We start from the raw sequence: 20,475 nt of genomic DNA, 5'->3' as shown, positions 1-20,475 counted from the left end.
CCCTGAACAAAGCAGTTAATCCACTGTTCCTCGGCCGTCATTGTAGATAAGAATTTGATTTAACTGACTTGCTTAGTTGAAAGAGCTCTCTCATTGTCCCTCCTATATCCTGTCACGTCGTAATAGTCATGTTCTAGCGTATGCTGAAACTTAACTTAAGAGCTCTCCTAAAGCCTTCCCTACAGTTAGACTTGACCAGTGGAGGGAGAAGAATGATATCTACTGTAGTACGTTGTCATAGACCCCTTATCCTTGTATTCCCCCCTACAGTCAGTTCCCCCACACCGTCTTGGCCAGAACACAGATTCCGGACTATACCCTAAGATACTTCACACCTGCAAGTAGTGAAATTGGATGTAGTGATTTGACCCCAAACCTGACGTCGATGACCTCACAGCTCAGTAGGACAGGCGAGTTGGATGGAACTAGTGACATAAATAGCATGCATCAGCACCCTTCGCAATCAGAGACATCTGACACCAAGTTCCTTCCTTAAAGTACTTTAATTTTTTCCCTTCTCCAAAACAAAAGTCGCCCGAATGAGTATGAGGGCGGCTTTGCTCCTAGTGCCTTAGTCAATGAGAATAAAAAGGTCCTGACACAAGTGCCTCAGTTTAACTACTCACAGTCTAGTGGCCTTGCTGGGCCAAAACATTGCGAAATCATAAACTGCAGACAGTGACGAATATAGGAATCCTGATATTGTGAAAGTTCATATTTGCTCTCTCAATGGTTCTTGGTTGACCTGACGGTTACTAATGAAGTTCAGGGCATCGGAGCAAAGCCTGTGGGTGGTCTTGGAGTTGGGTGGGTTGGAGGGGGGGGCGTGTGTGTACAGTATGTGGGTATGGTTGGGACAGGGTAAGGAGAACAGAACAGTAGAGGGTCTGGGTTGTGTTTATAAGTCGCTCTCTCCGTACAGGGCACTGGAGAAGGAGATGTAGTCCAGGGCACCTGGGGGCGCGCCGCTGCCGATGTAACTGGTCATGCGGCTGATGCAGTAGTCGGCCTGCTCTGGGGGCAGCTCCCTGCGCAGTTCTTCCACTGTGATGTATGTCTGGGAGGGGAGGACGCAGGTCAACAAGGGTTATCAAGGGTCCCACCACCGACATCACAACCATGTGACAGACTTCGCAGAAGAATATAGGTACAATAATGGTGCTGCCCAACTCACCTTGTCAGAGGCCAGGATCTTGAATGAGGCCATGACCTGATCGGCGGTGTCTGTCTCGGCCGTCTCGCGGGTCATGAAGTCGATGAAGGCCTGGAAGGTCACCACACCTGTGTTGTTGGAATCCACCAGCGTCATGATGCGGGCAAACTCCACCTCACCCTGGGGGATAGAGAGAGAGAGAAAGGAAGAAATTATTATACAAGTACAACAAATAATTACTCACACAGAGAAACCAATGCACTGTATGTCCATTGCCTCAAATGACTGGGTCCTGAACAGTGTTGCCAACAATTTCAGTGAGATCTGCTATTGGCTCCAATGAAGTCACGGCATCAATTTGCCTTGTAAAAGCTGTGGTCCCCGGCATAGCGTTTTCAGCCCCTCTCCTTGTGCTTCTCTGCCCGGCATAGCGTTTTCGCCCCCCTCTCCCGCTGCACACCCCCTCCATTTGTGCTTTTCTGCCAATGTGTGCTCCGTTGCTGTAACTTCTGTTTCACAGACAGCTTCTCCCACTCTCATTTGCAGCAGAATTGAGTGAAAAAGTCGCTAAATGCTGTCAAAACCATATAGAAACCCCTCAGTCTCAAAACCGTCCGCAGCCTGAAAAGTAGAAGAATTTGTGGCTAGAATTTTTACCAATAAAAGTCACTGGAGGGGGTCTGAAAAAACAAAGTCGTTAAGTTGTCAACACTGGTCCTGAAGCAGTCCGACTCACCAGATCGTATCCCATGGAGATGAGACAGGCGCGGAAGTCGTCTGGGTCCATCATACCATTTCTCTTCTACAAAAGGAAAAACAAAGATCACTAAGCTACATGGGCAGGAAAGGGATGTAAATGTTAAGCGTAATGATTCCTAGCGCAAGCTCGGTCTTACCCTGTCAAAGTGGTTGAATGAGGCTCTGAACTCGTTGAGCTGCTCCTGGCTGATGCCCTTGGCATCTCGGGTCAAGATCTGGTTCTCCACCTCGTTGATGGTGCGGGCAATGGTGGTCAGGAGCTGCTCCCAGCCCACACGCACATGCTGAGGAGGAGGAGAGGGGAGAATATAGGATTAGAATCTGAAGACTTCACAGAGGTCTACAATACAGACAGGGAGAGAGGAGAGAGAGAAGGTGGGGAGAGGAGGACATAAAGATGGGAACCCCGTGGCAATACCTCCATGGTGTAGTTGGTGTGCTTGTTGTCGAAGATGAGGGACTCCTGGCTGAGCTGGTGGTCTCCCTCCAGCTTGTCGATGTTGCACTTGTAGTTTATGATGTTCTGCTCGTACTGCTTCAGGTTGCTCATCTGTTCCTCCAGGGAGCCGGCGATGTCCACAGACACGTGGCTGATCTCCTACAGGAGGAAAGAGGGGCTGTGTTAGAGTACAATGACGATTCATTCATTTAATTGGATTTATTCAGCCAGGATAGCAACTGTTTTAAAGGGAGTCCTGGTTTCCATAGAATCAAACCAAACATACACATCACATAAAAGGTGTTAAAATACAGGATTCGTCGACTTTGTCTTGAGAGGATATGCTTGAACACTCATAAAATAGATCTGGAATAATCTAATGAAGATGTGAGTTTGAGCTGTGGGGTATTGGTTACCTCCATCTTGGTCTGGATCCAGGGTCCAATGATGTTGGCCTGGGCAGCGAACTGGCGCCTCAGCCTCTCGTTGGCCTGCTGCCTGGCCACCTCCTCCTGCAGCATCTGATCCCTGAGGGGCACCAGGTGTTTCACCTACACACAGCAGATAAAGGACAAAATTGATTACTGGACCTGGAGCTTGAGGCATCCTGATGGATCCGTGTTAAAAGTTTGAATGATAAACAAAGAATCGTTGCATTGAGTTTGTTTAGAACGTCTCTAGAACGAGAGGGGTCAATCCCTCTCCCTGAGCAGACAATATCAAAAAGAGATGGACATGTACTCACAGCATCCCATTTGTCGGTGATGTCCTGGGGGGAAAGGTTGGTGTAGGGGTTGACTCCTGACAGCTTGATGCCGTAGGTCTGAGCGATCTTCACGATCTCATTCTGGATGCCCATGGTTGCAACGCGCTCCTTATCAGCCTCTGGCAGAGTGGCCTTGAACTGGTCATGGGCTGTGATCAGACTCTGAGGAAGAGGAGGAGCAAAGGGAATGACGAAGAGGAGAAAGTGAAGGAGGGAAGGAATGATAAATGGATGGAACAAGAATGCCCCCCCCCCCCACCTATCATGCCCCCTCCCTCTCTTTGCTTCCTACCTGAATCTCCTCAATGCTGTGCACAATGAACATGTCCTGCAAGTCCTCCATGGCTCCGTCCATCCAGTTGTTGAAGGGGGCTGCTCTCTTGGCGAACTCCAGGTACAGCTGGTCGATGGTCTCCCACAGCTTCTCCACACGCTGAAAAAACACACACAAGCCAGTCGGTGTTATCACCTGGTAATTGAGGTCATCCCAGACTTGTATGGAGGGGGAGAAAAAGACAACTTCCGAAGCCTATTTACTGGAAGTAAGGTAGGTTATATAGAGGGTAGGAAGGCACGGTGTTATGTGGAGGTGAGAAATAGGGTAATGCCCGTCTGTCTCCAGGGTACCTCCAGTGAGTCTCTCCTCTTCTGGGTCAAGGTGCCCAGGTTGTCCCACTGGTCACAAATACCCTGGCAGCGGGCGTTGATGGTGACGGCGTCATGATAGTCCAGCTCACTAGGACATGAAGAATATGAGATTGGAGCTAGCATCGGAGTAATTTCAGGCCAAAAGAGGAAGGGGCATTTTCTTCCTTTTCTCTCTCCCACATCTTTATCATTCGATCAGTCTGTCTCTCAGTGGCTCTCTTTTCCCTCGCTCTTTCTTACTTGAGCTCCTGGGCGATGGCAGCAATCTGCTCCACTCTGTCCTGGTGGGCGGCCAGGTCGCTCTCAAACGCCTCGTGCTTCCTCATCAGGGCACGGATCTCCATCAGTGAGGCAGACTCATAGTCCTTCATGGACAGCAGCTCCACCTTACCTGAGGGCCACAGAGAGACACACACTTGACTAAAATGCAAGTAGAAATCCATTTACAGCAATTACAAAGTTCAGAGCAGGATTTTTACAACCTAAACAACACAAACCCTCCACTTGATTTGAGATCATTGAGAGTCTCCCCTCGGAAATGGAAAGAGCCATCTCCCATACCTGAGGTCCAGGACTCATGCAGGGAACACTTCTGCTTGAACTTCTCAGCCAGGTGGTCCAGCCTCTCCAGGCGGCGGATCTCAGTGAGCAGCCACTCCTCATAGCCCTTCTCTACCTGCTCCAGACCCTTCCAGGCATTGGCAATGTCCTGAGGGGAGACAAGTCCGAGAAACCAGGGGCTCAGTGAATGAGAACACGACAGACAAGGGACCAGATGACTGTAATAAGAGTGAAAGGGAGGGTTAACGGGAGTGGTGGCTGTGGGGGAGGGGGGACGTACCGACACCATCTTGCCCTCGGAGGGCATGAAGGCTGGCCTGTTGCTCAGCCTCAGCTTGGTCTGCAGGGTGTTGAAGTTAATCTCCAGCTGACACTTCTCCTGCACCTTGGGAGGCTTGTGGACGCGACGGTAGTCACGGAAGTCCTCCAGCTTCTGCTGCATGGCGCGCATGGTTTGCTCGGCCACACGGTTCTCCAGCCAGGGGATGGTGCGACGGATCCACTCCAGCAGCTAAGGGGAGAGGGTAGTACCGAGATGCGTCCACTGAAGCCATCTTAACACAGAGTCATTATTTGGAATGGACCGAGAACGGGTCAAACTAAAAAGGCTGCCCACTCACCTCACTGGCCAGCTTCTCATACTCCTCCATGAGTTTCTCGTTCTCCTGGTTGACAGCCAGCACCTTGCAGATCCTATTGGCAGCCGTCTCGGCCTAGGACACAAGAAGAGAGGTCAGGGAGGATGTCCAGGCTGGACCTCTAAGGGGAAAGGCTACGTAGAATGGTGGTCAGTGAGGAAACCTCAAACTATAACAAATAAAAGTGAGTCGCACACTCCATATATAAACTCCCAGTAATTTCTTGGGTGAACCTCACCTGCTCGGCTCCAGCGAAGGCATGATAGAAGCAGGACACATAGGTCATGATGGCTTTCTCGTCGGGCTTTGGGGTGTTCACAATATCTCAAATGGAAAGAAAAAGTCTAAATTATTGCCATCGTTGTCCAGAGAAAACATTTGTTCCTCATTCTGGTTCAGACAATATGAGCGCTTATGAAAATGTGTGCTTTTTGTCAGCAACTATGATCCGTCTTAATGCTACAGTGCATTCAGGAAAGTATTCAAAGTCCTCGACATATTTCACATTTTGTTAGGTTACAGCCTTATTCTAAATATTTTTGCAAATGTATTCACACAAAAAAATAAAAATATCACCCTTTAGGCAGTGATTACAGCCTCGAGTTTTCTTGAGTATGAACCTACAAGCTTGGCACACCTGTATTTGGGGTGTTTCTCCCATTCTTCTCTGCAGTTCCTCTCAAGCTCTGTCAGGTTGGATGGGAAACATCGCTGCACAGCTATTTTCAGGTCTCTCCATAGATGTTTGATCGGGTTCAAGTCCAGGCTCCTCAAGGACATTCAGAGACTTGTCCCGAAGCCACTACTGCGTTGTCTTGGCTGAGTACTTAGGGTCGTTGTCCTGTTGGAAGGTGAACCTTCGCCCCAGTCTGAGGTCTTGAGCAGGTTTTCGTCAAGGATCTCTCTGTGCTTGGCTCCGTTCATCTTTCTGTCCCTGCCACTGAAAAACATCCCCACAGCATGATGTTGCCACCACCATGTTTCAACGTAGGGATTGTGCCAGGTTTCCTCCAGACGTGACGCTTGGCATTCAGGCCAAAGAGTTCATTATTGGTTTCATCAGAACAGAGAATCTTGTTTTTCCATGGTCAGAGTCTTTTAGGTGCCTTTTGGCAAACTCCAAGCAGGCTGTCATGTGCTTTTTACTGAGGAGTGGCTTCCGTCTGGCCACTCTACCATAAAGGCCTAATTGGTGGAGTTCTGCAGAGATGGTTGTCCTTCTGGTAGGTTCTCCCATCTCCATAGAGGAACTCTGGAGCTCTGTCAGAGTGACCATTGGTTTCTTGGTCACCTCACTGACCAAGGCACCTTCTCCCCCGATTGCTCAATTTGGCCGGGCGGCCCAGCTCTTGGAAGATTCTTGGTGCTTCCAAACTTCTTCAATTTAAGAATGATGTGTTCTTGGGGCCTTTAATGCTGACATTTTTCATTTACCTTCCCCAGACCTGTGCCTTGAGACAATTCTGTCTCAGAGCTCTAACTACAATTCCTTCAACCTTAATGCTTGGTTTTTGCTCTGACATGCACTGTCAACTGTGGGACTTTATATAGACAGGTGTGTGACTTTCCAAATAATGTCCAATTAATTGAATTTACCACAGGTGGACTCCAAGTTGTACAAACATGCTAAGGACAATCAATGGAAACAGGATGCAACGGAGCTCAAATTTGAGTCTCATAGTAAAGGGTCTGAATACTTATGTAAATAAGGTAATTCGTTTAAAAAAATAAAATAATGTTTTGGGACTTGCTAAAATTTCTAAAAAGGCGTTTTTGCATTTTGCCATTATGGGCAGATTGAGGGAAATGCAGAAGGCTGCAACGGAACACACATGTGGGAAAAGCCAAGGGGTCGGAATACGTTCCGAATGCGCTGTATAACTTAGATTCTTGGAGTTCTGTAAGAAATGTGGTTCACCTTCAGCATCCAACATCTTGGGGATGTCCAGGTACTTCTCTGCTACCTCGAAGGCAGTGTTGAGATTGCCCATGGGGTCATCCTACACACACACACACACACACACACACACACACACACACACACAGGACTCGGTGAGTAAGAGGCTAAAGACCAGCACTAGTTCAAACAGACAGGATGCACTCAGACATTCTGAACTACGTCGGCAGCTCGCTTTCCATTCACCATGTCAGAAATACTGTTTGGAACACGGTCTGTTCAAAAGAAGATGGTGCATCACTGTACTCCCTGGCGAAAGCAACGCTGCCGAAACATGTCAGAGTTCTCAAATCTTTGTAGCGTTGAACATTATAAATTGTAATTATAAGCTGTTTAGTTATATGACTAGTGCCTCGGTCCTTGTTGTTTGTTGACATTTAAAGATAATATAACTAAGATTGAATTAGTTATCATAGTCCATAACATTGTAATCACGTCTGAAGCCACTCCATGATAATATAACTAAGATTGAATTAGTTATCATAGTCCATCACATTGTAATCACGTCTGAAGCCACTCCAGGCATTATTGACATTTTAGTCATTTTACATTTTAGACATTTTACTCAAGATGATGATGCTGGATCATTTCAAGGTCTTTTTTTGTTGTTGTGTCAATTCATATAAAACATGCACTGTTTTAAAGAATAGTACACTGAACCATCTCGAGCAGTTATTCGATTGTTACTTCAAGCCAGTGTCTTAACAGAATCGGTCCGTCAGTAATGTTAGCCAAAGCACAGTTCAGTTGTCTATGCCAGTTCCTCCAGCCTCACCACTGTTCAGTTAGAGAACAAAATAGCTTTTAGAAGAATCAAAATTACCACAAAAAAAACATTACAAAAGGTTCAGAGTAGACTACGGGTGTGGACAATGGTGCGGGCTGTTTGAGTGATGTTTGTGTGGGCAAGTGGAGAGACTGGCTGAGTGTGGACCAGGGAGGTGCGGACCAATCATGCAGGGATGTGGGTGGGAAGAGTGACAGCACCTTGCGCAGTTTGGAGTAGTCAATGAGGTCAGGTCTGTGTCTGTGGATGAGGGCACACAGTGCCAGGCCATCCTTCCAACTGAGACACAGACCCAGGGAGAGAGATAGAATGAGAGAATGATATACAAATCAATCAAAGACGAAAAGGAGGAACAAAAAGAGATGAATGCATAGGATCTGTGAAAGAGGTAAACACAGGATGTGTGAAGGAGAGAGAAGAAAATGTGAAAGTGTAACAGTGAGATGAAGAATCTCCTAACAACTGCGCAAATTGTAACATTGTAATGTTCTGAATCAGGATGTAAACCATGACTAAAACACATATCAGTGACTACAGAATGCATGTGACATGTTGTGAGCCAGCTATGTGACCAGAACAGAGTAGTGGCTGCTCACCTGATGTGAAAGTTCTGCACATTGACATTCCTGTAGGGGGCAGTCTTCCTCTGGCACCACAGCAATAGCCCCTCCTTAGCAGATGTCTCTGAACACACACAATGATGTAAAGGTAGAATTTTATTTTTAATGTTTGATCCGTTTATAGCATAGAAATAACCCTAACCATGAGAAATGCCTATTGCATGTCACATATATGACTGACGAATTGTAAGGTGCTCAGAGGGGTTTGTTTTTGTGTCTTTGAAGAGTGCTCACCCTCTACAGAGATGTCCTGGATGGCGAAACGCAGAATGATGGTCCAGATCATCCCCAGTGTCATCTTCACATTACCATCCACAATCTCTGCCGAGGTCAAGGGTCAGTTAGATCGGAGGATAGACACATAAGATGTGAAAATACATTTGCAGGAAGTAGATGAGCAATGAGAAGTTAAGGGTTTCGGGGTGCGAGTCTCACCCTCTGCGCCGATGGATACCAGCTTGACTCCCTTGCTGCAGATGAAGTCCAGGGCCTTGTTCACGTTGGCGATTTTGTGGAAACGCATTTTGCCTTTGTCTGGCTTGGGAAGCCTTTCACCTGCACACACACACACGTTAGTAAAAAATTGTGAAGTGTATTTAGACATTTCACCATGCAAAAAAAGAGTGAAACGTCAATGTTGGACAGTAATTGAGCCCTCTGCCTGTGGGGTCCAACTACCTGAGATGACCTCCAACAGCAACATGAGTTTGAGGCCATTCCTGAAGTCCTCCTCAATGTTCTCTATCTGTGTGCCCGCTTTACGCAGGTGAGAGTTGCACCAGGCGGTGAAGGTCTGAGAGAGAGAGAGTGTGTTAGAATACTTCATAATATTTTAGGCCAAAATCCATTATGCCTCACTTATGACAACGCCTTTAACAGGAGTGCACCGTGTGTGTCTTTTCAGGGGTTTTGGGTCAATATATCGAAGTTACTACTGATCCTACTTTGGTTACTTCAAATTCTAGAAAAATAATCAACTTGAAAGCTGCAGTACACAATGATCTCATAAATGAGATGCCATCTGTCATAACCAATGTAGACGGTGTATAACAGCTGTCGACTGTGTAGAACAATATAACAGACTTTCAAGCTAAAATTACAACAACCACCCCTTCGGTACAAATGTTATTAGAAAGACATAAGAGTAAAACTATGCGGCATAAAAGTCAAGATAGTTGAGGAACATATTTCCGATGTCCCAATAGCATGGCATCAGGTTTATGAACTGATATACAAAAACAGCATCAAATTCGTTCTTTTCATTTGAAGCTATTATGTAAAATCCTCGCTATAACAAGAATGCTCAGTGTATGGGGGCATTGAACAGTCAGAGCGGTGCAGACTCTGCCACGCAGAAACAAAATCGATAGATCATCCCTCTTGGTACTGTCCATCATTGGCTTGTTTTTGGAATCAGGTCCAGGAATGGTTGTGGTTGGACCTGCAAACTGTATTGTTGGGGGATTTGAAGGACCACAGTCAGTCAATAGGAAATATCATTGTGCTGTTGGGTAAAGGGTCAGTTATTTTGGGGGCAATTTCAGCAGAAATGTTGCAGATGGGGAGGTTCAAGTCCCCTAGTGAGACACCATGGTAGAACGGAGGGATGTATTGAAAGAGGAAATGGTAGAAAGACCATTTACTGGGAAATATGGGTTGATCTGAGTCTGTCTGAAGGATTGAATTAATACATACACAGTATAAATATTTGAGATCCTCCAATCAGGGGTGAGGGTGGATGTGATTATTGTATGCTTTGCGACGTTATTAATATTTTGTTTTCGCGGTGTAACCTCTGTTACTGCCGGTTGTGGGTGCACTCACTTCCGTGCCCGCCCGGGCGTTGGGCGGGGCTTGGTCCTTCTCGCCCATGGAAAATCCCTTCGGGCCACGGGGTTCATCCTGCCGGTGTCTCGGGGCGAGCCCACCCACTGACCAGAGCACCCACTGATGGGGAGGTACCATTCGTATTGTCTTTGTATTATATTGTTGAAAAATATAAATCATTTAGAGACAACAAAAAAGCATGGGGTAAATGATACAGTACGCCCATTCATTTATGAGTACGGGATTTACCTATTTTTCTAAGACTGTGATACAGCTTTTATACATTTTGAAGAGTACATAGTAATGGATACTATTTTGAACGCGTGACAATGTGATGCAGAAGCTGCTGAGGCAATGCAAAGCAGAGAAAACAGAGTCTGTGGGAAGGACTGATCCTAGAGTGAAGCTGTTGGAAGTTGTGAAGACCAATCTGTTTTGTATTTATCTATGGGCTTAAGAAATAGATAACACAGCATGTGCCGTTTTCCATAAACTGGAGTGGAGTGAGAGATCGTGGTGGGAAAGAGGGACGAAATGGAGAGACTGAAGAATGCTCAGGCCCAATGTAATTTGATTTAAAGCTGGAAGAGGAGACTCTTCCGCAGCAGGTGTCTACCCCCCAAATCACCCTCTACTGCCATTGATGCCCAATTTTAGACCGGGTTGGAGGAGGGGGGAGAGAAGGAGGAGAAGGGAGGCGGATGAGTGGGTGTAGGAGGCTATATCGGATAGCCAGGGGACAGCTGACAGCACAGCATTCCTGCAGCAGACACTCTCAACCAACAGTGTGGGGAAAGGGAATGCTGGGAAAAAAGAGAGAGGGGGGGGGCTTTTTGAACAACTCTCAATGTTAGCTTTTCAGTAACACCTATCTCGCCCACTGGGGATTTGGGATGGGATAATACAATCATTAACCTTTTATCCTTTTTAAAATCAGTGAAAGGCAGTGACCACTCTTGCAAAACTCTTGAAAATATCTTCGTATTGATGATGGATCAACTCCTCACGATCATTATAATGTTTAATTCACTTGTAAAAAGGAATAACAAAAAATGAACTGTGGAAAGAATATTAACATGGAATGGATCTCATGTGTATGACAGGTAAAAAAAAGAAAGAAAAAAAAGAAGACATTAGCAAAAAAATGACTTGGACCAAAAGAGGCATTCATACTGACACAATAACATGGCCTATCCCTACCCGACACCTACCCTGTTAAGCAAACTCTAGACTAATTCATAACCAGTGTTGAACTACAACTTTACTGAGTTGTGTTCTGAGCTCGCTGGGGGGGCTCATGTCCAAATATCAATTGCACATAAAGCCAGAATAACAAACAAGGCCTCACCACAAAATGAGTGTCTCAATGACCTGTTTCTAAAGCTGAACCATTAAACATTACATTAAACTCACATAACACAAATTCCCATACCGGCACACCATGCCATTCAGTAATTGAGCAACTCTTTCTCTAGCTGAGAGTGACTGTACCAAGCCACGACTATATTACAAGCGCTTGTATTAACACTAAGGTGTTAACACAACTTCCAGGCTAAACCATCCTTCAGAAAAATGCTAAAACTGAGCATTGAAGCAAAGAAACTCCACCAGAAATGATGCCTGTTGCCGTCACTGAGGGCAACAGCTTCTCCAACCTATTACCTCAAACCAGAGGGAACTATGGGAAAAATAAAGTAGCTATCATTGTGGAACATGTTGGTAACATAGCGAGTCTGGGGCTTTAGTCCTGCCATGTCATCCTTCCAAGTCTTGTTCATCACTTGAATGTGAGGAAGCCTGGGAAACGAGGCTAGGTATGGGGCTAAGGCCAGTGAGAGACTGTGGCCCTTGGTCTGGTACTCCAAGGAGCTGGGCTGGCACTGGGATTAAGCACCCTCCACAGGCATGCAGGCCTGAGTCATCTGGCAGGAGCCCACCTGCTCTCTACTAACCCTTGTTGTTAGTGGGGGCATTTCCATGTAAAAAGCCCCATGAGCACTAACATGTGAAGTTCATAGGAGTGCATCAAATTTGGTGTCAAATTAAAGCGAGGAGTCTATTTTTGTTGTCGTTGTTGAAATTAAGGCATATATACATTTTCCCAAAATGTGGAATAATATATATATATTTTAAATATTGCCTAGTGTTGTCGTTCAGGATATTTTCTCATTTCTCTCCCTCATGGGGGAGAATAATGAAAGTTCACAGAAGTAACAAGTAAAAGGAAGACCTACCAATTAGTCCATGTTTTTACTGATAACACTTGGGTTTATGATGTATTAAGGGACTAAAATGCCTCATTCTGTTAGCAGATTGGTAACAGAATGACTCAAATCTGTAACAGAATGACTCAAATCTGTAACAGAATGACTCAAATCTGTAACAGAATGACTGCAACTGAATTGGCTACAATGAGAATTCGTAGTCGTCACAAACCACAGTTGGGTCACCTGCTACTGTCCTCCCTTCCACTGGCCTACTGTTATGCTCAGCTCATAATCAATTTAATTTGCCTTATGTCGCGTGGTGGTCAAAGCAAGAGTGTGAAATCAGTCTGGACAACACTCTCCCTCCCGGTCTCTCCAGTCAATGTCACCTCTCCCGGCTCTTACTGACACCTACCCTCTTTCCAGTTACTGTAACAAACCCTCTGACCCATTGCACACCGACTGACAGCGGACTCCCGTGGATGTTAAAAAGTAGTTGTAAAGACTTGGTTCTGCTCTGGACCGACAGAATGTGGTCTTGTTTGAGGATGGAGCTCATTAGAATAATAGCCAGTGTGTAGAATAATCCACAAACATGCAGAGAAGGATATAAAACATTTTCTACCTTTATGTACCTACTCAGGATACATCACCATGAAGAGAATGAGATTCATAATGATGCTTTTCTGTATAGTACAGATCAGGGATCCATAATGTCATTCTGTTACCGGGTGTTAATCCACTTCACTTACTGTAGTTCAATAACCCAAATAGATTTTTTTCTAACTCAAGGTGTCATTTGATAGCCGACACCACCATTCTTCCTGCTGACATCTTTGCCTCTTAACTCAGAGTAGATACGTTTTGTGAAAACGTGGTCACAAACGGAGGGAGATGTGACTGTCATTCTGTTACCAAACCTTACATCTGCAATGTTCTGCAAGTAAGTGTTTTTTGTGGAAATGTTTCAACGTTGTCCTTGTGCATATAGCTGCATGGTTTTTAAAACTTTGCAATCAATGTTTTTTGTTTGGCAGAGTGTTAAAGTGAGAAATGGGAGTCTCAGCGTCATTCTGTTGAATTGCCTTGTGGGTAAGAATACACGCTTAATACAATGGCATGGCACACGTAAGCCTGACGGCTCAGACGGAGGAAACAGACAGGCATCTACACACACACAAAGAAAACATGAGCACACAAACACTCATGAATATCTACAATAGCTGGACACACTGACTCATACACGAGGTTGTATAGGCTTAGTGTACACACACAAACACACCACTAATTGATTTCCATTCAAAATCCTATTTTCCCTAACCCTAAACCTATCAAATATACATTTGAGTCTGGCATTTAGCTAAATAACAGCGGTGTCACCAAATCACTACATTCCAACACTCCCATCATGCAAGAAATAGAAGAAGACCGTTACACATCAGCATCAATATTTCCCCCCCAAAATGTATTGTATGTACTGCCACCATTTCCATGACTACCAGTTCCCTCTGAGTTGCCAGCACATAATGAACGCTTGGTTGCCAGTCCCTTTCTTCTTGAATTGCTTTGCTAGCACTACTCTAATCCACAATGCTCTATTACTGCCCAGATCAGTTTAACAATTAGAATCCTTGTCGATGGTCTTTTTTCAATAACAACACATACTATAAGCGATAACATTCCAGTGAGTTTGTGTTTAATATGCGTTTCACAACGCTTGTAATCAGTGTAAATTACTATGGTAATATGCAGTGGACTTCGAAAATATTCAGACCACTTGAATTTTTTTCCACATTTTGTTACGTTTACAGCCTTATTTGAAAATTGATTCGTTTTTCTACAACACAAAAAGAGATGACTAGTCACTCTCTTCACTCCTCAAAGGCTTTTGCAAGAGTTGTAAACAAGCTGTATGAGTTGTAAACAATGTGTTAGATGATGAAATTAACGTGTAAGGATCCATAATCACAACCTAAAGCACAAAACAATCACGTCAAAGCAAGGGTCTCTTCACCACCGCGGAGATAAATGCATTACATTTAGGTGTACAGCCAAAATCATGCATGGAATATTGGTTTGTTTGCAGCAGTAAGGGGCTACGAGTAGACGTGTTATGTTGGTACCACAGTGTCATCTCTGAGGAAAGAATGAGAGCATCCCCAAAGCAGGCAACACGGTGCCAAATTGTTCCTTCACTACAAGGATGGCATACCCGTGTTAAGTCTGAGGCGAGTTGTTGAATGGTTATAGTTCCTGTTCCACACCACTTCTTGTATAGGTTTGGTTAACGTGTAATAAACCCATTATATAGACTGAGTACTAAGCACCAAGTGACTATCAAAATGCAACGGACATCCTCTATCCTGTCTGCGTCTCCACGGAATGATCATTTCTAAAAACATGCGGGAGGGCATCACTGCTATAACATATACATATAGCCATCACTGCTATAAATGATAATCCCATCCCTACATAGTTATATGCACTACCACATTACATGTCAGACCATATACAAGAGGTCTCATTTCTCATGGACAGACTACGCAAAATCGAGAAACTGACCAAATAGTTTGAGATTAGAGTTTGGAGTTAACCGAGGTTACAAAATGCCTAAAATTTTAAAAAAGGTGACCACCTACAAGTGCCAGTCTGTTCGTGCTATCATGCCAACTCCCCGTCACTCATTGTTATGTTTGGCTTGACAATGACAGCAATGGCGCTGACAAGAGCACAAACAGATCTGGGACCAGGCTAATTACTATTGCATAATAACTTACAGCATGTCAACTAGTGTGGCGCCCCGGCAGCTCATTGAGTCAACGGGCACTGCGTGCATGTCTGCCAGCATTTGAGAAGGCTGCAGAAACTCCATGGACTATTTATAACTGCTAAAGGGCTAGCGTCAGCATCATTTGTAGGCCTTCTGGTGTCGAAAGTACAGTGAGTCTTGAGACTGTACAGACATATGGAGGCTTCCATGCAATTATGGATGATGCAACATGGTATCCATTGAAAGACAAGGATTTATAAATGGCGCTCACAAAAAAAAAAAAACTGATGAACCAAAAGCATTATGCAACAACGTAGCATTGGTACTACTACAAGCAGTACATTTTGCATCTCATTAGACAGAAACCACACAAAATACAATACATCAAAATTCTGCCGTTTACAATTAATGGAAGACAATAATCAGTGAATGAGACAGTGAGAATCTATGACACATGTCCCACTTTAAGAGTGAGTATCCAATTTCCAATCCCCCCCCCCCCCCCCCCCCCTCCTCTACCTTAAACACCTAGGACATCAAGCATGCCCCATATTTCCCAAATCCCAACACTGCCCACTGCTAGAGCAGCAAACATAGCTGTAATAATGGCATCATCAAGGTCCCTTCACAGTGACACGGTTACCCTCTGGTGTCACCACGTGTGTACAAAGACCTTTTACACGGGAAGTTTTATTTAATCTCAGTTGGTCCAGTTTGTAACACTGGATCAACAGAGATCTTTCTTTTGGTCAAAGATAATTGATTTATCATAAAGATCCCTTTTACCTGAATCTGATAGATTTTTACAGACTATTTAAATCTATAATGATATTCGTAACGACAGTGGATTATATGGGACATTGGAGACAGTTAGGCCAACACCTATACAATATAATGTATTTACGTGACATTAGCCATAATGGGCACATTTACAGTGTTTTGGAATACAGGAGACACTCGTAAGAACATGTGTAGACCCTTGACTGGCATTTGGGGGGGGGGGGGGGGGGGGGGGGGGGGGGTTGAGGAGTTCGTTGGAAATGCTAGCACCAAGCATGCTTGGGAATGTTTTTATTGGGGCTCTTCTCTGCCATCGCGAGTTATGCCACCATTCTGGACACTTGCCTAGTGTAAAGTAAGGCCTTTGCCATGCACCCTTGCCTTGCAATTGTAAAGCAATTCATATATATATATGCCATATATAAATATATAAATATATATGGGGTCATCAGAAATACCTGCGTGACCTCGACTCCTGACACCGATAACTCCCCACCCCCATTGGCCTACTGGGCCACACCAGGCAGTTTATAGAAGCTGGCCCTACAAGGACACCTCTTCCGGAATAGCAACTGCCATTTGATCATACTGATGGCTTTCTCAGCCACCTCCCTCCACAGCCTGTAAGAGGCTCCCCCATCGTGCCCTCCCTCCCTCCCTCCCAACAGAGTCAGCCCCCATAATTCCCTGCTAATCTTTCAGAATGTAGAAAAACGGCTCAAATGAATCTATTGAATGATTTCACAGTCACATAGTTTGAGTTACCCTTGGGAGAAAATAAATAAATAGATATGACAGGTGAACTAGGCGAGACAAGATGCACGTGATGTTATCACCATTTCTACGAGTTAATAATAGATTGCGTTGACTATAGGAAGTTGTAATTGGCGTATTTGGCTGTAGTTCGTCGCAAACAGGGTGGGCCAGGACCACCCAAAAGCATTTACTGCATTCCATCATACTGTATCAGGGTGTTACAATATTCAATGACCTATGCAGTGGAGGCATGGAAAGCCAATTGATAACTACGCAATAAGACATTGAGATGGTATGGTTTTAGAGGCTGGTAATTTCACACAGCAATTAGTGGACTAGAACACACACATCACACTGGTTCATGTGCTGGAAAAAGATAAGTGATTGAAACGTGATCAGAACATTTAAGCAGTTGTGGTTCCATAAATGATCACTGACAAACATCCATACAGCAAAACCTTTCAAGTATTACGTTTTAATGTCACGTGCACAAGTACAGTGAAATGACTCCCTTGCTAGCTCTAAAATGCAATATTGTGTGAGCAAAGCAATATAACCCAACTCCTTCAGAGATGCTTAAAGGAGTAGTTCCCTATTTTACAACTCGATGTTAGATGGTTCCTCACAGTCACTTCCATTGATTGCTAGCTTGTGCTGGCTAAGGTTAACTGAAGTTTGTTTGGCCATTTAAAGAACTGAACCGTGGACAACAGTTTTATCTTGGCCCATATAGACTACTTTCAAAGTGAGGAACCATCTAACATCAAGCTGTAAAATAGTGAACTACTCCTTTAAGTGGGTATAACACATAATCGAAATCCCTATGTGAAGCGGAGCATGTCACCTGTGCACCTTAATGCATGGAGGGGTGTGAAACCTTGCATGGGAAGCTGCATCCAGCAATCTATGCAGCAAACCTTTTTAGCGGTATCCAATACAGTCTTGTCCCTTCGCTACAACTCGGGAGAGGCCGTGCGTCCTCCAAAACACAACCAAGCCAAGCCACACTTAACCCAGTGCCCACTTAACCTGGAAGCCAACCTTACCAATATGTCGGAGGAAACACCGTACACCTGGCGACCGTGTCAGCAGCATTACGCCCGGCCCGCCACAGGAGTCACTAGTGCGTGATGGGACAAGAACATCTCTGCCGGCCAAAACCTCCCCTAACACGGCCGACGCTGGGCCAAATTGTGCACCGCCCCATGGATCTCCCGGGCACGGCCGGCTACAACAGAGCCTGGACTCGAACCAGGATCTCTAGCGGCACAGCTAGCGCTGCGATGCAGTGCCTTAGACCATTGCACCACTCGGGAGGCTTTCCAAATAGATATCTAACAGGTGGTAGGTAGACAGACAGAAAGTCCTGTGGCAGTCAGGGCCCAGAGACCAGAGGTAGGATCAGACAGCCCTCCATAAACACGGATTAAATCTAATCCCCACACCCTGAGCCAGGGGAACACCCAAACACGTGTTACGTCATCAACCATAAACCTAAGATAGATAAAAAGGTGTAGATGTACATACATAGTATAATACAGGAATATGTACTTTTTGCAGCTAAATACTGGACGCAAACACCATTGCGAAAGGTGACCATAGTCGATGCACTGAAATCTCAAAATCCACAAAATAGGGGCCCTGGGCATCTACTTAGTGCAGTGCAACATAGTCAGAGCTGATGTGGTCATAGCTAATTATGTTAAGGCTATGGCGAGAGACTGATTGGGTTCTGGGTGCCGTGATTAATGCATTGATATCTATACATCCCGACTACGCCACTGGTAACAGGCAACAAACACAGAAATCACAAGGCCCACTAACGACAACAATTTCCGTAGGCTTGTGTGATATAAGTTGGCCTGTGCAGTCATCACATTTGTTCTTCACTGTTTGGTGCAAACAGTCCCTAAGCACTCGAAGAGGACCTTCCGGGTCAGATGTCTGCACCCCAAACAGCATGAATTTAGCATGATGGCTGTTCCAGAGTATTAAAGCCTTATTTGCGGTGATACTGACAAATATACAATGGCATAGCAGCACAGGTGCATGGTGAGGCTCTAGAGGTTTTTACTTAAAGAAACGTTGGGCCCTTAATGGATAAGTCCCCCACGGTGTACTCTCAAACCCCCAGAGTGATGAAGAAGCAAAGCGCTAGAAGTAGCAGTTGGGATTGATGGGCTGAAGGGACATGATAGAAAGGGTGGGGTACAGGTTAAGTATTTATAGTTCAATAGTCTATTTGGAGGTCTGAAACGCAGCAAGCGCTCTTGCCACTTCTACGTCTCACTGTCTTGGTGTTGCCATCTGTTGCGATCTCTCACTTTGTTGAGTTCTCTGAAATATAGAAACTGTAAGACTGATGGGAAACCAATGTAGCCTACCCCGGTCAATGACAACTATGTGGGATGCTTGGGATGTCCCTACCCTACCTCATTGAAGTTGACATTTAAAATGGTTAAGGTAAGGACTACGGTTTGGTAGGGGTTATGGTTAATGGGTAGGAATGTCCCAAGGATCCCAGATAGCACTGACCATTAAAAAGAAGCTTAAGTATAAGCTGGTATAATTATGTGCAATCAATCTTCCCAAATCAAACAGGTGAATGAATGACCAGTACTGATTTAGATCAGTGAGAATGTTAACCATCCCCAAAATGTTATTGTGCATGCAATCATTTAATCAATGAGTTCCCTGACAACTCATTGCATATCCACAGAGATCACACTAACCATGTTACTCCCTGCAGTCTACATAAGGCCCCGATTATGAATATTGAGAATAAAGTCTTAACGTGATATCAAGATCGAAATGCAATTTTCCATAATGCCAAGCAACCTGTAGGCCAGCCTACTTAATAATATGACCCGATAAAAAAATATTACCTTGCGCTGTTGTTTCTCCCAGGCAGGGTCCAACAGAAGGTCCCTGTCCCAATCATCCTCTTGGGTCATGTAGACTTGCTCCGAAGTCATGTAGGAGCCATATTGCACCTGAGTTTCGATTGCTGTCATTTCGCTGTCTCCTTTGGGAGATGCTTATCCCCTCGACCTAATCAATTTAATTTGCACCTTTCAACTCCTAAGCCCGCAAACTTGTAGGGACACTTTCTGTGGCAGAGAAAGCTGCGCCCGACTTGAGATTCCTGCCTATAGATGCTACTCCCACCGCACGAAGTAAAGACCGCACTCCAACCCCTGGTCAGAGGCGACACACGTAACAACCGGTTAATTACGACTGACTCGACGTGAGGCTATTAATGACACACCTAAAAGGATATAGGCATAACTACAGGATGTCCAGAGGTGCATATCCGTGTCTTTACGCCTCTTGAAGATGCATCCATCTACGCTGAACAAAAACACCAACGCAACGTGTTAAAGTGTTGGTCCAAGTTTCATGAGCTGAAATAAAAGATCCCAGAAATGTTCCACATGCACAAAAAACGTTCTCAAATGTTGTGCACAATTTTGGTAACATCCCTGTTAGTGAGCATTTCTCAAGATAATTCATCCACCTGACAGGTGTGGCATATCAAGAAGTTGATTAAAAAGGCATGATCATTATTAAACAGGTGCACTTTGTGCTGGCCACTTTAGTTGTCAAACACAATGCCATGGATGTCTCAAGTCGAGGGAGCATGCAATTGGCATGCAGACTGCAGGAATGTCCACCAGAGCTGTTGCCAGAGAATTGAATGTGAATTTTTCTACCAGAAGCAGTCTCCGTTTTAGAGAATTTGGCAGTACTCCAACCAGCCTCACAACAGCAGATCATGTGTATGGCCTTGTGTGTGTGTGCGCACGA

General features: G+C 45.0%; 1 protein-coding gene across 1 annotated transcript; it reads right to left on the bottom strand.

The window, feature by feature from the left end:
* Window positions 1-484: 484 nt before the first annotated feature.
* Window positions 485-20,188, bottom strand: LOC109872614 (alpha-actinin-3). Its single transcript, XM_020463910.2, has 21 exons — window positions 19,554-20,188; window positions 9,007-9,121; window positions 8,764-8,883; window positions 8,563-8,649; window positions 8,305-8,392; window positions 7,909-7,987; window positions 6,883-6,964; window positions 5,203-5,288; window positions 4,947-5,039; window positions 4,607-4,837; window positions 4,327-4,474; window positions 4,006-4,156; window positions 3,745-3,853; window positions 3,410-3,550; window positions 3,097-3,279; window positions 2,768-2,902; window positions 2,331-2,510; window positions 2,050-2,196; window positions 1,890-1,955; window positions 1,175-1,333; window positions 485-1,057 (listed from the first exon to the last, which is right to left on the bottom strand). The coding sequence occupies exons 1-21, from the start codon at window positions 19,680-19,682 to the stop codon at window positions 899-901; spliced, it is 2,688 nt and encodes an 895-aa protein (XP_020319499.1). The 5' UTR covers window positions 19,683-20,188; the 3' UTR covers window positions 485-898.
* Window positions 20,189-20,475: the final 287 nt, after the last annotated feature.

Source organism: Oncorhynchus kisutch, linkage group LG28, assembly GCF_002021735.2.
Source record: "Oncorhynchus kisutch isolate 150728-3 linkage group LG28, Okis_V2, whole genome shotgun sequence".
NCBI lineage: Eukaryota > Metazoa > Chordata > Actinopteri > Salmoniformes > Salmonidae > Oncorhynchus > Oncorhynchus kisutch.
The sequence above is the reverse complement of the archived record's forward strand: the minus strand, read 5'-3'. Positions and strand labels throughout refer to the sequence as shown.

Excerpts from the sequence above, each read along its gene's own strand:
- LOC109872614 (XM_020463910.2), bottom strand. The coding sequence starts at position 19,682 with ATGACAGCAATCGAAACTCAGGTGCAATATGGCTCCTACATGACTTCG. Across the intron at positions 8,650-8,763 it reads GGTATCCATCGGCGCAGAGG|AGATTGTGGATGGTAATGTG; the intron begins GTGAGACTCGCA and ends TGACCTCGGCAG. Across the intron at positions 2,903-3,096 it reads TCACCGACAAATGGGATGCT|GTGAAACACCTGGTGCCCCT; the intron begins GTGAGTACATGT and ends TGCTGTGTGTAG.